General features: G+C 40.6%; 1 protein-coding gene across 19 annotated transcripts in view; it reads right to left on the bottom strand.

Moving 5' to 3' along the window:
• The window catches only part of DST (dystonin), a 475,119-nt gene that overhangs the window by 66,338 nt on the left and 390,416 nt on the right, over window positions 1-18,365 (bottom strand). For 17 of the 19 annotated variants that reach the window (XM_032340325.1, XM_032340326.1, XM_032340306.1 and 14 more), the window contains 8 exons: window positions 12,004-12,165; window positions 10,310-10,480; window positions 7,655-7,821; window positions 5,304-5,463; window positions 4,772-5,098; window positions 4,205-4,289; window positions 2,632-2,873; window positions 1,507-1,713 (listed from right to left, as the gene is read on the bottom strand). In XM_032340325.1, coding sequence (XP_032196216.1) covers window positions 1,507-1,713; window positions 2,632-2,873; window positions 4,205-4,289; window positions 4,772-5,098; window positions 5,304-5,463; window positions 7,655-7,821; window positions 10,310-10,480; window positions 12,004-12,165 — 1,521 coding nt within the window. The remainder of the gene's footprint in view (window positions 1-1,506; window positions 1,714-2,631; window positions 2,874-4,204; window positions 4,290-4,771; window positions 5,099-5,303; window positions 5,464-7,654; window positions 7,822-10,309; window positions 10,481-12,003; window positions 12,166-18,365) is intronic. The other 2 variants (XM_032340322.1, XM_032340317.1) reach the window with 1 other exon arrangement.

Below are 18,365 nucleotides of genomic sequence, written 5' to 3' on the forward strand. Positions count from 1 at the left end.
GTATTCTTTCAGAAAATTTTAAAATTTTCTATAGCAAATGATTTTATCAGAAAAAGAACAAACAAACAGTAACTGTTATTTTCCCAAATGATGTATGTTTGGGACGTATACTGACTTGGTTACTTCAGAAAATACCTGCTAACCTTGAAAAGAATTGAACTACAGTTGATGACATGAGCACATCACCAAGATTACTAACCTATAAAGCTCCACCTGCCATCTTGCCCTCATTACAGTCTTACGTCAATGAACTGACCAGCCATAGTCAACTTCTCAAGAAAAATCATACTCCAGGTGTACAGAATATTTGTCTTGCTATTCAAGAAATCTTCAGTGCCAATTCTGAAATACTGATACCAGTTTTGGTGAAAAAAAATTCAGTATTTTCCTACAGCTGAATAACTTCACAAATAAATGCATTTATTTTCTTGTCATAAGGAGGCACAGAAACTGTGCCAAACTTGGAAAACAGAAGTCATGCAGATACATTCCTCAGGCATGAATGCTTTCCCTCACAAAAACTTTTTTAGGCAGACCTTTTGCTGTCATGGTTTTTCAACAGCTTTTGTGACTCCAGAGCATGGCACGGACAGGAGGAGGGAAGCACTGTGCCACATAAATGAGGATATATAACAATATATAAGTTACACCTTTACAGCAACCTTCAGAAATTAATTCCGGACGCTCCCACACAATCTGCATGATTTGTGTTTCTTGCTTCTGGCACGCATTAGGAGAAGCTTAGTTACAGACCTTCCATAGCTCTGCTCTACAGTACACTGTAAGAGTGCACTAACCCTGTCACAGCAAGTCTGCAGTGAGATTCTGATGACTTAATGTAAACAGTCTGGATACTCCATAGAAGTTCATCAAAACATGTCTTCTAAACTTCTGTCTCCAGGACCCCACTCATTGCCCACAGGTTTCGGAGGGAGCTGGGGTGAGAGCCGGGTGCCCATAAAACTCTCCAGAACTACAGACTCTGCATGAGTCACACACAGGTCAGAAACTGTTGTGTTCCGCCTCCAGTCATCTCCAGAAAACACACATCATCAACACACCACTGCTTCCTTTGCAGAAAGAATATAGCCTTTCTCCAACATAGCGGCATGGAAATGAGCAGCTAATACTGACTTAGATGAAAACTCAAAATATTTACTCACAGACAGATCAGACTTAGCCAAGGCATAAAATTAGCATTAGCAATTCACATACTTCAAAAGCACTCTGTTTGGAAAGCGGGGCTGGTCTTCCCAGCGAGTGATTTGGTAAAGGCTAAGTCTGGGACACAGTGAGGCAGATGGCTGTTAACAATGTACAGATTAGCAGTGCCCTGCCTGGCACTCCCATGTCCAAGGCACCCAAATTCTTTTCAAACCCCTCCTTTCATTTTTGAAGCATAACAAATGAGTGGGAACACTGTGAACAGTAATCTTTGTTCAGGTAAAGGCTCGGAGAACAACTAGGGAGAATTTATTGCCGGGACAACAAACCATGCGTCCCTACCTGCTGGGATCTCAGAATGGCGGCATCGATCTCCTCCACCTTTTGAGTGATGGTGTCGCTCACTAATCGGTAGCGCTCATTGTCCTCGGCCACCATTTTTTCAAGTCCTTCCCTTGCCCTCCACGGTACCAGCTCCAGTAAAGCACTGCTCACTTCGTTAAGGGAGTCCAACAAGGCTTTGCTGTTCTTTGCTTCCTTTTTCAGTTCCTGAAGACAGAATTAAGAAAACATACAAATCTGGGGGTACTGCTCAAGAGTAAACAGGCTTTTCCTTTCCCTGTCATTGGCCCTAAAGTCCTTTGCAAGCCAACAGTGCCAGGCCCTGGTTGCCCAGTTAAGTTCTAGAAACCTTTGTTATTTAAAGCTATTCTGTAAAAAGGAAAGTGTTTCCTGAGGAGTTCCAAAGAACAATTCACTGGTCAACATGGCAAAGATTTTATCTTTGAACTTTAATATAAATGCTTAAAATTTGGGAAACAAAACCAAGTAAGATGGCATGTATTATTCTTTGCCTTCTGGTAACTTCTCAGTAATCAGGTACCAGAAAAGTAAAATAAAGAGTAAAGTCCAAGCCAGAACTGAAGTGACCCTCAAGATGAGAACATACTGGCTTTCATCATCCCAGCTGAATCATGACAGGCCCTGTGAGCCCAACCTCCCCAACTCCCTTTCAACCCACGTGATCACACTCTCTTTATCAATTCCAGGGTTGATAAAAACAGAGGTTCTCTCTGAAGAGAAGAACCATTACCATGACAGAACACCACCTCTGCAGTACAAGGAGAAAAGCTACCTCAGGTTGTGCATCTATCTTAGAAAAATATGGTTACTCTAAGCAATTACGTGTATGTCGAAAACAATCATTTTCCTTCTTTTTTTTTCTTCCTCTCTGTTTTCATCATTCTGTCTCTTGTGTAATAAACTATACTCCCAACCATAAGACTTGAAACAAATTACAATGCACTGTGATCCTCTCTGGGTTCCTGAAAGTTCTAAACCATTGATTTGCTGCCAGTTTCTCTTGGGTCCTCACCCATGGAGGCATCCTCCAGTCTGTTAGGAATGACCCGAGACTATCTCCCCAAAAGAGAACCCACAGATCAAAACGCATAGATGAGAGCGTACTTTCTGCCTTGCTTGTGCTTGGCTTGCTGCGTCTCCCGTCAGGACCTGCGTCTCATAGGAAAGTAATTCCACCTCCACCCTGTCCAGCCAGGCGCAGAGCTCCTCACGCGTGGAGTGCAGCCGCCTTGCGAGCTGCAGGGCCTGTTCCAGAGTCTTGGCTACATCCGTGCTCAATTTCGTAATGTCTTTGTACCTCACTTTAATGGCTTCCAATTTATCTTGAATTATTAAAACTTCATCACCTAAAATTTCAAAGGCATGTTAGATCTCCAGAAAGAAAAGGTAGAGAGAGGGTTTCCTCAGATATTATTGTACACTGATGAGATTTTTCTAGGGAGGGGGAAAAAAAAAGGCGGGACATTTTCCCAAAGATGATCTGACCCAAGAGAAACCTTTTTCCAGGTTTTAACCTTTTTCCCAGGACTTTTGGCAAATCTCAACAGCTCTGAAAACACAACTATAAAGTTGGAAAGGGCTACAGAGCCTCAGTTACATGAAGGCATCATCTTTGCATCTAACTACATGGGATTTTTGGTTTTCAAGCAGAGGGGCTAAACACTGCTTGGGTTCAAACACTGGCTCTGTGGCTTGTTACCATGTGTAAGAACCTCTCTGTTCCCCTGGTTACGCATCATTACATAGGGGTAAGAACAGAATCCACCTCATAAGGTCATGATAAAAATTCAATGAGCTTATTTGCAAAGTGTTTAGAACGGTGCCTGGATTATGTGTATAGTGTTTAGAACGGTGCCTGCACATGTGTGTGTATGTGGGACATATGCGTGGTGTGTGCATGTTTATACACGTTAAAAATAATAAACTCATCTGCGCTATTTCAGTAGGTCCTCACTCGACTCTACTTCACGTTCAGATAGAGAAATTGTGTCCTGGATTTCAGACTCCTAGTCCAAGATCCTAGATCCTAGAATACTGGTCTAGATACTAGATACTAGAGTAATCTAGATAGATTCGAGATACTATATTGAATCCTCCAACTCATAGTGAGTGATACTTGCCCATACCACAGTACCGATGCTCAGCGACATGGGTAGAGCGGAACTTTCCTATGGCCAAAGGAATAACCAACACAGGTCAGTCTGTCTCTGTTTTGTTTTTTTGGTGGGTTTAAGGATGAGAAACAAAGCCTGGGGGTAGCCACTGTGTGTGTGTGTGTGTGTGTGTGTGTGTGTGTGTGTGTGTGTGTATCACAGAATGCAAACTAGCTTAACACTGGAAAAATGTGTCTACCACCTATGCACTCATGTAGTACAAACCACCTCCTGCAAGTGGAAAACCCACATAACTCTGCTTCCCAGACCATCCCCTATGCCACAGTGCTTTGTGTGAGTAATACACACAACTTCCATTAAGAACACAAATGAGATCATGAGAAAAAAAGTGAGATCATATTCCAAAACCCCCTTGGGTTTCAGCTTTAAAAAGAATTCTGCAGAATGAAGTCTTGGAGTGGCCCCAAAATTACAAAATACTGTTTTTCCCCCTCTCCCTAAAATATTTAGAAAGCAATGCAAAAATGCTAACTGCGTGATGAGTTGATTTGAAAGATTCTCACCTGTTGTTTGTTTTAGTAGTTCTAAGCCATTTAGTAATGCCTGATCTACATTTTGTTTTCTGAGTAGGATGTCCTCTTGCAGAACCTAAAAACACAGGTATCATTTTTATGGGGGGCATTTAAATAACAATTAGCTTTGGTTAATCTTAGAGAACTCTGTGTTTCCTAGAGATTTAACTATACACCTCCCATTTTCAACTAGTCATTCCTGTTCCCCCGTCTTCCCCTCCTCTCTAAACCATCCTGGCCCACGTCTCATGTTCAGCTACCCTAATTCTCACACTCTCTGTTTCATAAAACAGCTTCTATGAAAATACTGGACTACTAGTTAATTACGGGTCTTGGTATACAACCCTAAAACAACAAAAGAAAAGTGAAAAATCTGGCTAGTGGATAAATTCAATCTTTTCTGAAAGTGACTTCATCAGAAGTAATCTGCACATACAGACAAAGTCTTTTTGGGGCATAGAAATTCACCTAAATCATAAGAACATAAAATAACACAGAAATAAGGAAGACAGAAAACAATGACAACTGAAATGAAAAAAAGAACATAAATAAAAATACCCGAAGTTCAGACTGCTGCTTCCACAGCCCCTCAGTGCTGTAGTCCTGGACTGAGAGCTTGCTGAGTTTATCATGCACTTCGTTCAGCCAAGTCATCAGCTCAACTTCATCTTCCCCAAAAATCTTAGCATTACATAAGGCCTGCTGGAGGAGCTCAGACCTGCTGTGACTTTTCTCTTGAATCTCAATGTACAACACTTGAGAGGAGTCTAATTTATTTTGCACCATATCTTTATCCTCCCTGGAGCTCAAAACCTTTAAGGACTGGCCAATGCTAACAGCCTGGTGTAAATGTTTATTGTGATGGATGATGTCATCTTCTAAGGCCTAAAATAAAGTTTAAAAAAAAAAAGAGAGAGAAACAAAAAGGATGGGCAAATAAAAATGAAAACATAAATAGAACGAAAGAATGACAACTGAAATGGGCTGCTGCGATCATGCATAACGCAACAGTATATAACTCAAATTTATGACATAAAACCACAAAGGAGATGGAAAACGGAATCTTACTCATGTGCAATGGGTATCTTACTTTGTGCTGTGCAATTTGTTCCTCAAGTTTTGACGCTTGGGTTCCTATGGGCTCACAATTCGCCAGCCTCTTTTCTATGGTTGTAAGCCACTCATTCAATGGTTCTAGGGTTTCATGAAATTGCTGTGCTACCACCGAGATACCTTCCAACTGACGATTCCTACACAAGTGCCAAGATAAAGGTCATTTAGGGATGAAGAATGTGTGAAACATTCAACAAAAGCCTTTACTCATGCTCTTGCATTCAAAACATTTTTTGTGGAAAACATCTAAGGTTAAAGTTAAGATCTCTCACATTTAAAGGACATGCTAAAATAGTTCTCCTACTAAATAAAATTAAAAGTGAACCACAGATCAATCCCAAGTACCTAAATCTTAAGAAACTCTGAAGAAATTTGGTTACAATACTTATAATAATAACAGCTGGATAATAAGAAGAGCAAATGTTTTAATAACAGCAGCAATAATAATGACAGTAAAAAAAAAAAATTTACTGAACACATGGTCTACACCAAACCCTGTTCTAAGTGTTTTACATATTAATTAACTTCGATCAGAGCACTAGTTACGCGATTGCCTTAATCAACTGGTCAAAATTGGATTCACATGTTGAAGACCACCTATAGCTACCCCCGCATGGAATGAATAGGGATTCCTACAAGAGTAGTGTGTTGGGTGTATTTTCCAGCCCCCACCCCAAGTACAGCGTCAGGTATATTTCCCAAAAGCAACAGTTAATATTTATGGATTAAAATACCATGAAAGAAGATAAATATTCTTCAGACTTTGACTTATTTGAAATACACTTTTATATAATTTGAAATGCTGCTAGAAAACATATCGTTTCCTCAGTGTAAAAAGTACCACGAAGTGAAAACTCACTTCCCCTGTCCTCAGTTTTCACTCAGGGCCAGAGACTGTGTTGGTCTCTATACTGAGAACCTGATTCAGTATCAAATCCTGGGACAAAGGGTTGTTGTGATAACTTTTTATCCTGTTTAATTCTAAGGGAATCATGTGATTTAAGAAATTTGCTTCCTACAGAGACCAAAGGATTTCTAGAAAATTGGCACATGCGACTGAACACACTTTCTGTATCATTTTATCACAAACTACACATTCCTATATGTCTTAAAACTTTCAAATGAAATATATTTGATCTTTAAAAAATGAATAAAATGACAAAACTATTTTTGACTTCTGACTTACCACTAAATTCAAATATCCAATCATCTAGAATCAGTGAAAATAAATTATTTTGCGACTAAGTTCAGTTTACTGTGACTTAAACCGTGAGTGACTTTATTAAACTGTGTAGGAATCATAATACGACCAGTACCCTTCCACTTAATACCATTGTGAGGAAGGTTTAGGACAAGAAAGCTACGTGGTAGCAAAGCAGGGACCTAGACATTCACTAATTTATTTTTTAAAAAGTACCAAGAGTATCCCCATGGCAGCCAGGACACAATGTCCTGGGCATTACACAGAAGGAATGATCTCCTGAAACATATTAAAGATCATGAAGCTTTTAGCCTCCTTAGGAGCATCTTATTCTATGGTCCTACAACTATAATTAATTCTGTCTCAATATTCAAGATGAGACAAATCCTTCTCTTCGCCATTGTAGTTCCAAAGAACGGAGCAATTTATGGAAATAATCATTCCGTTCAGGGGTTCATCTATTTTCAAACAGTCTCCCTGTGGCTATGGTTACACTTCAGTGTGGCTACTACTCAGCACTGGTCAATGTGATGCCAACATGGACAATGAAAAAAATACAACTAAAAAATAGGTTGACTGTGTGCCCAGCACACCATGCTCCAGACCTCTTAGCCTTCTTAAACGTCACTGCATCCTACCATCTACTTCGTGTCTCAGCTAACCCTACTCCTTTAAAAACATAACTGTCATTTCCCTGCCCCCAGGCTTCATTCTTCCTATTATATGTTCCCACAACACCCTATATTTCTGCTCTGAAACATTACACTTGTCATTACTTTCCATTGACTATGAAACTCTTCTAGACTGTTCCTCGAGGAGAGCTCACCTCTACAACCCAAGGCCTTGCTCTGTGCCTGACGCCCAGCAGACAGGCAGTCACTAGGCCATAAATATAAATAACTTACTCCTAAGGGAATTATTTCTCTTAAAATAAAGAGTTGAAATTATTTGGTGACTCTAAGGCCTTACCATTAGAGGAACGAAGAGAGAGGCCCCACAGCCCTTGCTCCCTGTTCATGTACACAGTAAACACAAGAAAATGACTGAAGAAAAGCATTATCAACACACAAGCTATCAGCACAAAAGCCTTTGCTACTCTTCCAAAAGACTGGAAGTATTTAAGTTACCTCGTTTCAGCTTTATTAAGCAATGCCTCCCATCTACTATCCAAGAGACTCAGCTGTTTCAAAATCTTCACTTTATCTGCAGGCTCTGCTGTTGCAGCAATTTTTTCTCCTTCTCGTTTGATTACCTCCACTGTAGATTTGCGGTCATCCAACAATCTTTGGAGAAGCTTCAGACGAACATTAAATACCAAGAGCAAAAGGGGTGGGGTGGGGTAAAGGAATAATTGTAACTGTAATTTGTATGGAGTCACATAAAAAAGAGATAGGATTTTAAAAATAACTCATTTTGTTTGGTGATTCATTGCTATTGTGTCAGACACTGTGACTGGGGCTCTTCATAGCAGATATAACTAATATTGATAAGGCCATTAAGCCCATCCATTATTAATTTTTTAATATAAAATAATGGGGTAGAAGGTGCTGCTGAAGGGTAACGCTACAGCACTGAAAGCACAAAATCCCCATTATTGTAACGAAATGGGAATACCATACACCTTCAACAATCACCTGTTTTACTGAGACAAGATAATAATAAATCATCACTGTCTTCAACACCTTTCCCCCATGTTAAACAAACCATTCTAGACAGGGAAACAAGCTAGTGAGGCTAAAACTGGAGGCTCCTGCCTCTCTTTACTAGGTGGAACTAGCCCCTAAAATTCCTTCATGAGGCTAGAAACTAAAAAAGGGCCCCTAAATATCACTTCCAAAAGGAAGAGAGGATGGAATAAGTCAGAAATCCCCAAAGCTAGCTAAATAAGACTAGCATTTCAGGATTTAGCAGCAGAATAAAATCCAATTTAATTCTAAGCAAACATTTCAAAAAGCCTGGGATGGAATGTTTGACAGAAGTAGCCAGAACTCAGGATTACCTTGCTCTAATCTAATCAGAACGATTATTTCATGAGCAAGTGCTAAGCACTGGGACTGTGTTAATAAAAGTGAGGAAGGCACAGGTATAAGAAAATCTAAATACTTCTTCACTGCTTCCTTAATCTGATCCTGACTGATAGTTAAGGATTAAATAAATGCACAGTTACCTCTAGGTAAGAAGCTAAAAGAGTATCCTCTCACTTTCACTTTGGGACCACCAAATCAGGCAGTAAGAAGAGCACGTTTAAAAAAAGAAGGGAGAGACATGCAAACTCTCTTGATACAGTGTACAGTCATTATAAAATCAAGGTACAACAGGCAGTAAAGAGAGTAATTAAATGGATTACTTCTGATAAACTTTAATAGCAAAGCCTCTAGCAATGAAGAAAGCAAAATCAACAAAATCAATATATTTTGTTGTCTAAACATAGTTCATTGACTTTGGGAGTGTAAGAAAGGTTTAATTAAATACTGAATGGGAGCAATTATATTATTGTATACAACATCCTATTATACTTATTAAATATTAATAAGTATTTAATAATATTAAATATTAACATTATTATATCTTATATATTACATATATATTGTTTAAAAATCATGCAAATGCAATGTTTCCTCTTCTGTTTCTGTAATCCTCATCTCTAAATCTATTTCTAATAGGTTAATTCCCAGTACACTAGAGTCTTCAAAGAATTTTTAGAGATAGTATTGAATGTCAAAACTAAATTAAACCTCTTTATCCATTCTCATCTTTTTAAAGTTCCACACAGGAAAAAAATCTTACCAATGTGCTGTGTGCTAGGCCCCTCCCATATGCAATTGCAAGTCATGGCTAACAAATTGTCTGAAAATGCACTAAATGCTTCCTAACTGACCACCACCCTCGGGAGCACAACATTTTTTTGCATGTTATCATCCCTTTAACAAGTGTGTCTTTCTTTCCAACTTGGTCATGTACTGGTAGTGTCAAAAGACACAACCACATACTCCTTAGCATATACGAATCAAATACTTGCTTCCTTAGCACAGAGGCTGAGTCACAAAAAACTGCCTGTATTTAATCTATAAATAAGGAGTGAGACATACCGGCTTCCAGTTACGGAGTGAACAAGTCATGGGGATGAAAGGCACAGCATAGGGAATACAGTTGATAGTATTGTAACAGTGCCATAGGGTGACCGATGGGAGCAACACTTGTGGGGAACGTAGCATAACATGTAGACTTGTTGAATCATACTATATTGTGCATCTGAAACTAATGGAACTTTGTGTGTCAACTATACTTAAAAAAAAAAAAAGCCATTTCAAATAGATCGATCTAATATATAAAGGGAATGGTATTTCTGCCAAAGTCACCTTCTCAGTGAGTGAGGTTTACCTTAACTATCCTACTGGAAACCGCACACACACAACCCCAACTCCACCCCAGCACTTCCTGCCTTCCTTCCTTGCTCTGGCATTTCCTAATTCTTATCTCCCATCCCTGGTTTATCACTTGCTAACTTATTAAAATTTACTTACTTTTACTGTTTCTCCCTCTTCCTCCCCGCCCACTAAACCTTCAACTCAATGAGGAGCTTTCCTCTCCAGCACCTGAAACAATGTCAGACCCATGCCAGATGTTCAGTTAATCCCTGCTGAATGACTGAAAACTAACGTTTAGAGTACCAATAACCAGTCAACTAGAACATTCCGTCAATACAAAGAGAGTCACTAAGAAATTTTTTACTCCCCTTACGATATGACATGATGCATGATACAACAGTATCCCTGACTTACCTTCTGCTCTTGTATCTGGGCCTTCACCACCTTGAACTCGGCTGACGGGGGCTTCTGATTGGCCACCAGCTCCTCGGTGTCCAGCATCCAGCTGAGCAGGGACTCCAGGGCGTCCTGGAACCGCCCACAGTGCAGCAGGGCCTCTTGCAGCTGGGCTGCTCGCTGAGCCACCTGCAAAGTTGCCGTTGAATCAACTTGTTTCCATGAAAAATGAAATTGGCCCACCAGCCACCACTTTTCATGCTCATCTTCCCATCTGGTCACAGATTTTCTTTTTCTTGTCACTTAAAATCTGCCCAAAGCCTTGACAGTGGGCAGGACTGTGGTGGAAAGGAGTCAAAGTCTAGCAAGCCAAGCCAAGAAGAAAAGGTTTCCATTCCAAACAATAATGTAAAAGATGAAATCTTTGAGATTTTGGAGATACCAAACATAGTTATGATTAGCCACGAATAATTCGAGTACTATAAGGTTACTGAAACAATGCCTAATTCATTTTTATCAGTATACTTCTGATTCATTTTTTTTTATTTCCTACTTTTAGCTTTAGACAAATCTAAAAAAAAAAAAAAAAATGAGAGTAGAGAGAAACAGATTTCCATTTTGCTAGGCAAAATACCTGTAAAGTATCTGATTAAATTCTGCCAACTCCAAGTCCTAGAGTCCTTTTTTTGACAAACCAGGGCCTTTGTATTCTAGTAAATGGAGTCTCTGTGTCCTACAGAGAGATATCCTATTGCCCTTCTCACAGATCTTTTCCTTCAGGACTGAAAAAGTAGTTGGCAAGATATTTCAAGTACCATGGAATACATTTACACCTGACACTACTTTCCAATTGTGTTTGAAGGGCACTACAATACGAGTCAGGCTTTAAAGGATGATAAATGTACTTCTGAGATCAGGCAACAATTGCTTAAGATTTCAGAGCAGAGAAAACAGCAAGAACAAAAACCACCAGCACCAGACAAGCACAGCCATCCCACAGCAATGCTCTGGTCATTTACATCATGTGAAGGGCTGCCATTGTGTGTCAGCATTACCTCCTTAAGGTATCAGTGCATTATTTTCCAGGGTTTTCCCTCATAGATATTTCGAAAGAGGTGGGATCTACATCTCGTAAGTAAAATAATGTTTAGAGTTAAAAGAGTCTACAGCGAGGGTGGCAAACCCTTTAGTCCAAGGCTGACAGAGAGACAGAGCTGCTTTTACCTGCACAGTGTGACCTATTATACAGTGGGAAGTTAGTTGCCAACATCTGAAAATTAGGTTTCATGAAAAAAGGAGAGATTTCCAGGTTTCTTTGAAAGAAAGTAGACCACATGACAACAATAAACCTAGGGTCCGTACATGCAATGATTTCCTGGAGGCTAAGAACCGACTGTACCTTTGAAGTGTGTGTGCTCCCTCAACACGAGCTCATGGATCATGGGTCCCCTGCTATCACACAGGCACGACAGGATCTCTGTCAAAGTCAAGAATGGCCGGAGGAGACCCAATTTCACCCAACTGGCTTCTTTCATTTATGCTGCCCACGGACCACCTGAGAGCATCTGTGTTTGGGCCACCCAGTTTACAGCAATATAAAAAGGCGGGCATGTGTAGGGAAGCTTAGCTACTAAAAATATGATTAGTCGTCACAACAAATGCTAGAGAATAATAGTCAACAGAAACCACAATGAAAAAGATGAAGAAATTACCTTCTTATTGAGAGTCTTCCAGCGGGCATTGACATCGTCCAGGTCATGCTCCAAACCCTGTGTGCTGGTGCTTTTAGCCGCACTCTGAATAAGGCCTTGCCCTAACCAGTTTACGTCTTGCTGTTTAACCTGCAAAGGTTCAATCTCTTCTTTTTGGAATACCTGCAGTCAGAAGAGCAATCATTTATACAAATTATCTAACAACCACCAAATATGTCATTTGCTCAACTATCAGCTTTCCAGTATTAATGGTAAAAATTGTTTTTGTCACTCCTCCTACGTCACAGCAACCTTATGAGTAACGGTAAGAAACTAAACTAAGTACAAATTCATAATATTATCAAAACCACTCAAATTTTAAAGAATGATTTTCTAAGTACCTTTAATCAGATTACCTCTAAAACCAAGAAAAGAGTTTATCTGTCCTCTCTCTATTGCTTCATTAGCATAACACTAGATAGTTTCTATCATTTTAGTTTAGGTCTTGTAGAAAAAAGTATGGAAAATGCAAAGAAGGGAAATGATAAGATGGGCCCCAAAAGAGCCTTACTGGGCTTTATCCTCCGGGGATACCCGCTGCTAGCTGGCAACTGCTGAAGTTTGAGACTCAAATTGGGAGTGAAGGTAAAGAGCAAGGTGCCGAGAGGAGCCAAGAGGCCAATCTATAGCTTGCCAGCAGGGCCAAAATACAGAGCTAGGAAAAGAGAAGGGATGTTGGCAGGCACAGTAATAGAATGGGTCCCTCCCCGCCCAGCCCCCTCCACACCTGTCAAGGTGCCGACGACCTTGCAAGAGCACGGAGCCCTCACCCCGCGGATGTGCTCACACATGTCTCTGGCCCAGCAAGTCTGGTTACTCTCTGGTCACAGCATGCAACGCCAGTCATTTGCCAGAACTCTCCCCCCAACTCTCAGTCCCATCCAATTTATGGTCCCCAAATGCCTATAACTGGCAAAAAAAAACCCAAAACCCCTCATGTGCTAGAGTAAAATGCCAGTTCCACAAAAGCAGAAATTTCTGTTTTCCTTAAGTGGTTCTATGTCCTGGAGCTACCACAGTACCTAGCATGTAATACGTACCCCATAATTACCTGCTGATGAGTATCAGTCCAGAAAAATTATATTTACATCTTGGCGTGGACGACATTAACCTTGCAAAAGGATTATACTGATAATATATCACCTCTTTTATAGAGATACAAATGTTTTAAATATAGGGCCTAAGGGATGCCGTAACAAAAAATAACGTAACCAAGGTAGGAAAGTTTCGCTAGATATTCAGACAAGACAAGGTTTGGGGTTTGAGTCATTATACTACAGGGCACTATATATCAATAGTCCAAGTAAATGAACAATTAACAGACTATATGAAAACATTAAAAAGAAAAATAAATTAGGACTTAAAAAATTACAGACATCTTATGGAAAGTAATTTTTAAAGATGTAGAGGCTACAAGAGAAACTCTTCAAACTCTGGCCTGGGACAACAAGGTACTCGAGATAGTTCTGTGTTACTGCATGAATGAGAAAATTTAGAAATAGCAAACAAATAAATGATCATTTCTCTTAAAAGTGTCCTCTCAGTTTCTTCTTCTACATAAAATCCTTACAATTTCCACACTGGCTCGTTGTTTCTATATAATAGTACAAAAATATAAATAGTCAATTACACATAACCAAAGAAATAAGAACTCAAATCACTGAGGAAAAAAAAAATAAGCTTTCATAATTTTTTAAAAGGTTATTAAGTTACCTAAGAAGTCAATACAAAGTTGCAGCAAGGTGATGAAAACAGAAGTTGTTACTACCATTCTACTTCTTTTCCTTAAGATTTCTAGGAACTAACTGCCATGGATATGTTTTACTACTTACAGAAAAGAAGGGGGACTGGTAAGAAAACTGCTCCTTCATAATTCCAGGAATGTGCCAGGGAAAAATTCTACTCTCCCTTCTCAGATAACATTCAGGACAAAAAAATTTAATATAATGTTCTAGTAAATTGCCTTCACCTCTGATCTTGGTTTTAAAGAAATTAATTTTAGGGCTGCACATCAGAGTAGGTCTGGGTGAGTCTGGTAATTTTCTAAAGTGCTACAAAAAAAAAAAAAAAAAGGGGCTATGGGCTAAAAAAGAGAACTATATATTCCTAAGAGCTTAATTACTTTCTACAAATAAAGTGCAAAACCCTTTACATAAAAAAGTACTTTTAAAGCTTTTAACCTAGTATGCCATTTAACATGTGCCCAAGGAAAGGGTAACGCTGATGGGAGCAGTTATTTTGTAGGCTGGGAAGAGGACCTTTCCTGATACTGTCTAAATTCCTTATCTCTCAGTGGCAACAAATACCTAGGAAGAGAGACTTTCCCCCTAATCTAACCCATAAGCACACAGACACAAAGTTTAAAATAAAATAAAATTACCTCTGAGGCAAAGTTTACCAGAAGAGCTTAGTAAAAATACCAAAATAGCTGAACTTCAATCTGAGTGGGAAGAAAATAATCACAGGCTTGACAAACAACCCCTACTTAGGACAAGGCTGCACCCTTTACTTTCTTACCCCATTCACCGCTCACAACAAGTTAGGAGCTTCTAATGACTGCAAAACACAGCAAAACTTCTCTACTTCCACATTCAGAGCAACTGAGAGAAGATTTTCAGCACGTTTAAAATGTCCTTAATTTGAGCAGACTACTTCGCAGACCACAACAATAAAATACTATGAGTTTGTACCTTCGTGACGAGGCCTGTTCAACCTTAACAAATCCAAAATAACTCCCCTTAAATGGCAGTGTCTTAAACCACAATTTGTGGAAAAGCCTAAGAATGTTAACATAAACTCCCAGGGGTAGCATTCTAAATGCAGGGAACAGGTACTATGTCCACAATCAACAGGACTCTAACCAGCTGGGAATAATTATTCTTCTTTTTTAAAAAAGGTCCTAATTAATTTGTTATAATGATAGATTTATCCCTACCTGGCATCTTGGAGGGTACTGGGCACATCCCCAAAATAAGACTGGATTTGAGCCTTATTAGAAACACTAGTGACCACTTTAATACAGACCCACAAACTAGGGGTTGGCATTGCAGAATTTCACATTCCCATTAATTACCTGAACTGCCTGAAAGCCATTACAGACTGGGTCCAATAGTCCTGCCTGGGCCCTTGCTTTTCGGGGAGCTGCTTGCTTTCTTACTGGTGTGAACTTTGGGGAACACTTCCTGTGGACCATCTCCGTCTCCTGGGCAGAAAGGGGTGCCTCCACTTCCTCTTTAGATGCTATGTTGGATTCTTCCAGATCGTATGGTGTCAACAGAGTCCCATTTTTTACTAAACTCGTGCCACCACAACCTGTATCATTTCCCTCCAGATCTGTGAGAGAGAGATGTAAAACCTCAGAAGACTCTTCCAACAGTTCCCTACTTCGCACTGTGATTGGAGATCCTCTTGGTCCGTATGTTTTCCCTTCCTCTCCAGGATTAGAAATACACTGGCTTTCTCCATCTCTTGGTGTCATTAAGGGATCACACTTAACAGTGCCCTCTTTCAAATCATTCTGCAGGCAGCAATTTTCACCATGGATTTCCCTTTGACCACTTACACATTTTGTTTCCTCTAGTGGAGAAACATCATGTAAAATCATTCTGAAATTTTCATCAGGGTGGGCACTTCTACTTGAAAGCAATGGGATTTTCTGTTCACTAATAGAATAAACAGAAAAGAATGGTCTGTATTGCTCTGCTATATGAATATCTTCAGCAGAAGACAAGCTTCTAATTCGTGACTGGTCTTCAGTTAAAATGCCCTGTTTTTCTTCCCTCTCTGCTGGAGGGCTACATAACCCAGAGTCATCCTCCTCCGACGTTAAAGAATTAGTACCCCACCTGCACTTGCTGTCCTTGGTAACGACATCTGACATATCAGTAGGTTCAACAAAAGAGCTTTCACTTTTGTTTGCATAATCCATAAAATTGGCTGGGACAAACATACGCCAGGACCGTCTATGTTCTTTCTTTTCTGCATGGGATTTGGCTTTGGGTAATCCTGTGGTTCGAATGATATCACTATTTAGTTTGAGCGCATCAAAGATCATCTTTTCATCTAGTTTGTTAGCTTCACGACCTCTCAGCTCAAATACACTGGAAGAAGCAAGGGCACCGTTAGAGCATAAAGAACTAACATCCAGTGTTCTGTGACTGTAGGGTAAAGTCCGATCTGTAAAATGCCTGGAAGACAGGCTACCCTTTGAACCAGAGTCTATCTGTTCATTTAGTCTGACAGTGTCATAGATTGACCGCTGTGGGACGTAACAGTCTTCGATATTTAGGTCCTCTTCTTCTTCACCTTTCCCTACACATGGGGGATTCTGACGTAAACAGTCTGGTCTGCTGAGTGGCTTCCCCATTTTGTAGATAGTTAAAACAAATATTGCAGCTCTTGACACAGAAAATAAGAAAGAAGGTAGAGCATCTTTCAAAAAAGTGTACTTCTGACCAGAGTTATAGTGTCCTCAGCATAAAGACATATGCTCAAATAATAACAGGTTGTGATCTATGAGGTGTTAAGGTCATCATCATCAGTGCATCACTCTAAATGCAACTACCTTTTACCTGGTTCTTTTTGAAAGGAGTCTAAAAAATAAAGTGCATCAAGAACACAGAACAGAAATCTCCTTCCTCCCCCTTGCCCTGTTCCCCAAGTTCCCTAACACACACTCCAAAACACAGAACAAAACAAAACAAAACAAACACACACTTAACAGTGGCTCAATCAAAACATTCCATTATCAGTCTGTTTCCCTTTTTAGTCTAATTTTGCATCTGAGATTTCCAGGTTAAAATTTCCAAATGAGCAAGCATTTTTAACAGGCTGAATGTTAATATCCGCAGAACTCTGTTTAACTGTAATCCACTTAAGGATGGCTTGCAAAACTTCATCTCCTTTATAAATAAACCATGCTTCAGAAACTTAAAAGACAAACACAGGGGCCATGTATTTTTCAGACCAAGGCACAAATCAAATCTTCAGAGAAAAATAAGTTGTCTAATGCTGTTATGAAAGTTAAAGTCTTCTTTTACTTTTTTTGGGTGTAGCTATAAATAATCTTGATTCAAAAGGCAGTTTTTCTTCCCATATTAAGCTTCTTCGAGGCTACCCAAAAGAAAAAAAAATAGACTTTTGGACAGCCAAGCCAGGACAATCCAACAACCGTTTAAAGTAAACAGAAAGCACGGTGTACTATAAACTCCCCTTTAAAAAAAAAAAAAAAAAAAAAAGGCATTTCCAAAGTCTTATCTGATCTTCCTTAAGGCTTATTCCACCTGAGGAAACTGCAGCAGAGAGGAGCTCCGGGTTTCCTCTAAGGCACAAGCAGCGCAATTCCCATTCAGCTGAAAACCGAGACTACTCTAGCCTTTGAAACTCCCTCTGTGGCCGCGGTTTGGCTTTCATTTTAGCTACAGCTGGAGAGAGGCAGAGGTGGCCGGTGGGGGAGGCAGACAGACAAGGAACTCCAGCAGGGACGTCCTGCGCTGTCCCCAGCTCCTCCGGGCAGTGCGGTCCCCGGCAGGCATCCTCCCGAGCCAGGGCGCCGCCAGCAACGCCCTCTCTCTTCCGGCAGCCCCGACTCGTCCCTTCGCCGAGCCGCGCTCCCGGCCCGCAGCGCCAGCGCCTCGCTGCTACGCCCTCCCGCGACTTAACTTCGCAGTCATCTTTTTCTTTGACTCCTGGCCTCCTCTCGGGAGCCGGCGAGCTGCTTCAGGGGGAGGTACCTAGAGGCCGGGAGGCGGCAGCGCAACAGCTTGGTGGTGACATCAGCGCCCATCAGACCCGCTCCCGGCACCGGGGAGAGGGGCAGCTCGGGTTCAGAGATCCCCGAAATCCCACCAACTACGTGGTTCAACTTGGGGAGGGATCCGAAGGGCTTGCAGAGGTAGAGCCTGACTCCAGGGACTCCCTGAGGAAAGCCTTTTGTGAACAACCCTAGCCGTGCTCATTTGAATATTAAATGGAGGGGGAAAGGGCTACGCAGGTCCCTACCCTCCAGATGAAACCACACCCTCAAACCACACCTCAGGCGCTGCTGTTGCAGACTCTGTTTCAGTAGCATTTGCCATGCAAAGTGCGGATCACTTTGAGTCCGGCGGTGAATCATTGCTTTTTAAAGCCCAAGTTCAAGTTTGACTGTTCTCCAGAGTAAATTATTCCTGTGGGCACAGCCCTGAGCGCTGCTGACATGAATATCGGTAGTTACTAATAACCACACAGGCCCCTGGAGCTTAATGCAAGGCCCAGACAAAGATCAAGGGCAGCCAGTGACTCTGGATATTTAATAAACAAAATCACATCCGCAGATGGTTATC

This window comes from Mustela erminea, chromosome 4 (assembly GCF_009829155.1).
Source record: "Mustela erminea isolate mMusErm1 chromosome 4, mMusErm1.Pri, whole genome shotgun sequence".
Classification (NCBI taxonomy): Eukaryota; Metazoa; Chordata; class Mammalia; order Carnivora; family Mustelidae; genus Mustela; species Mustela erminea.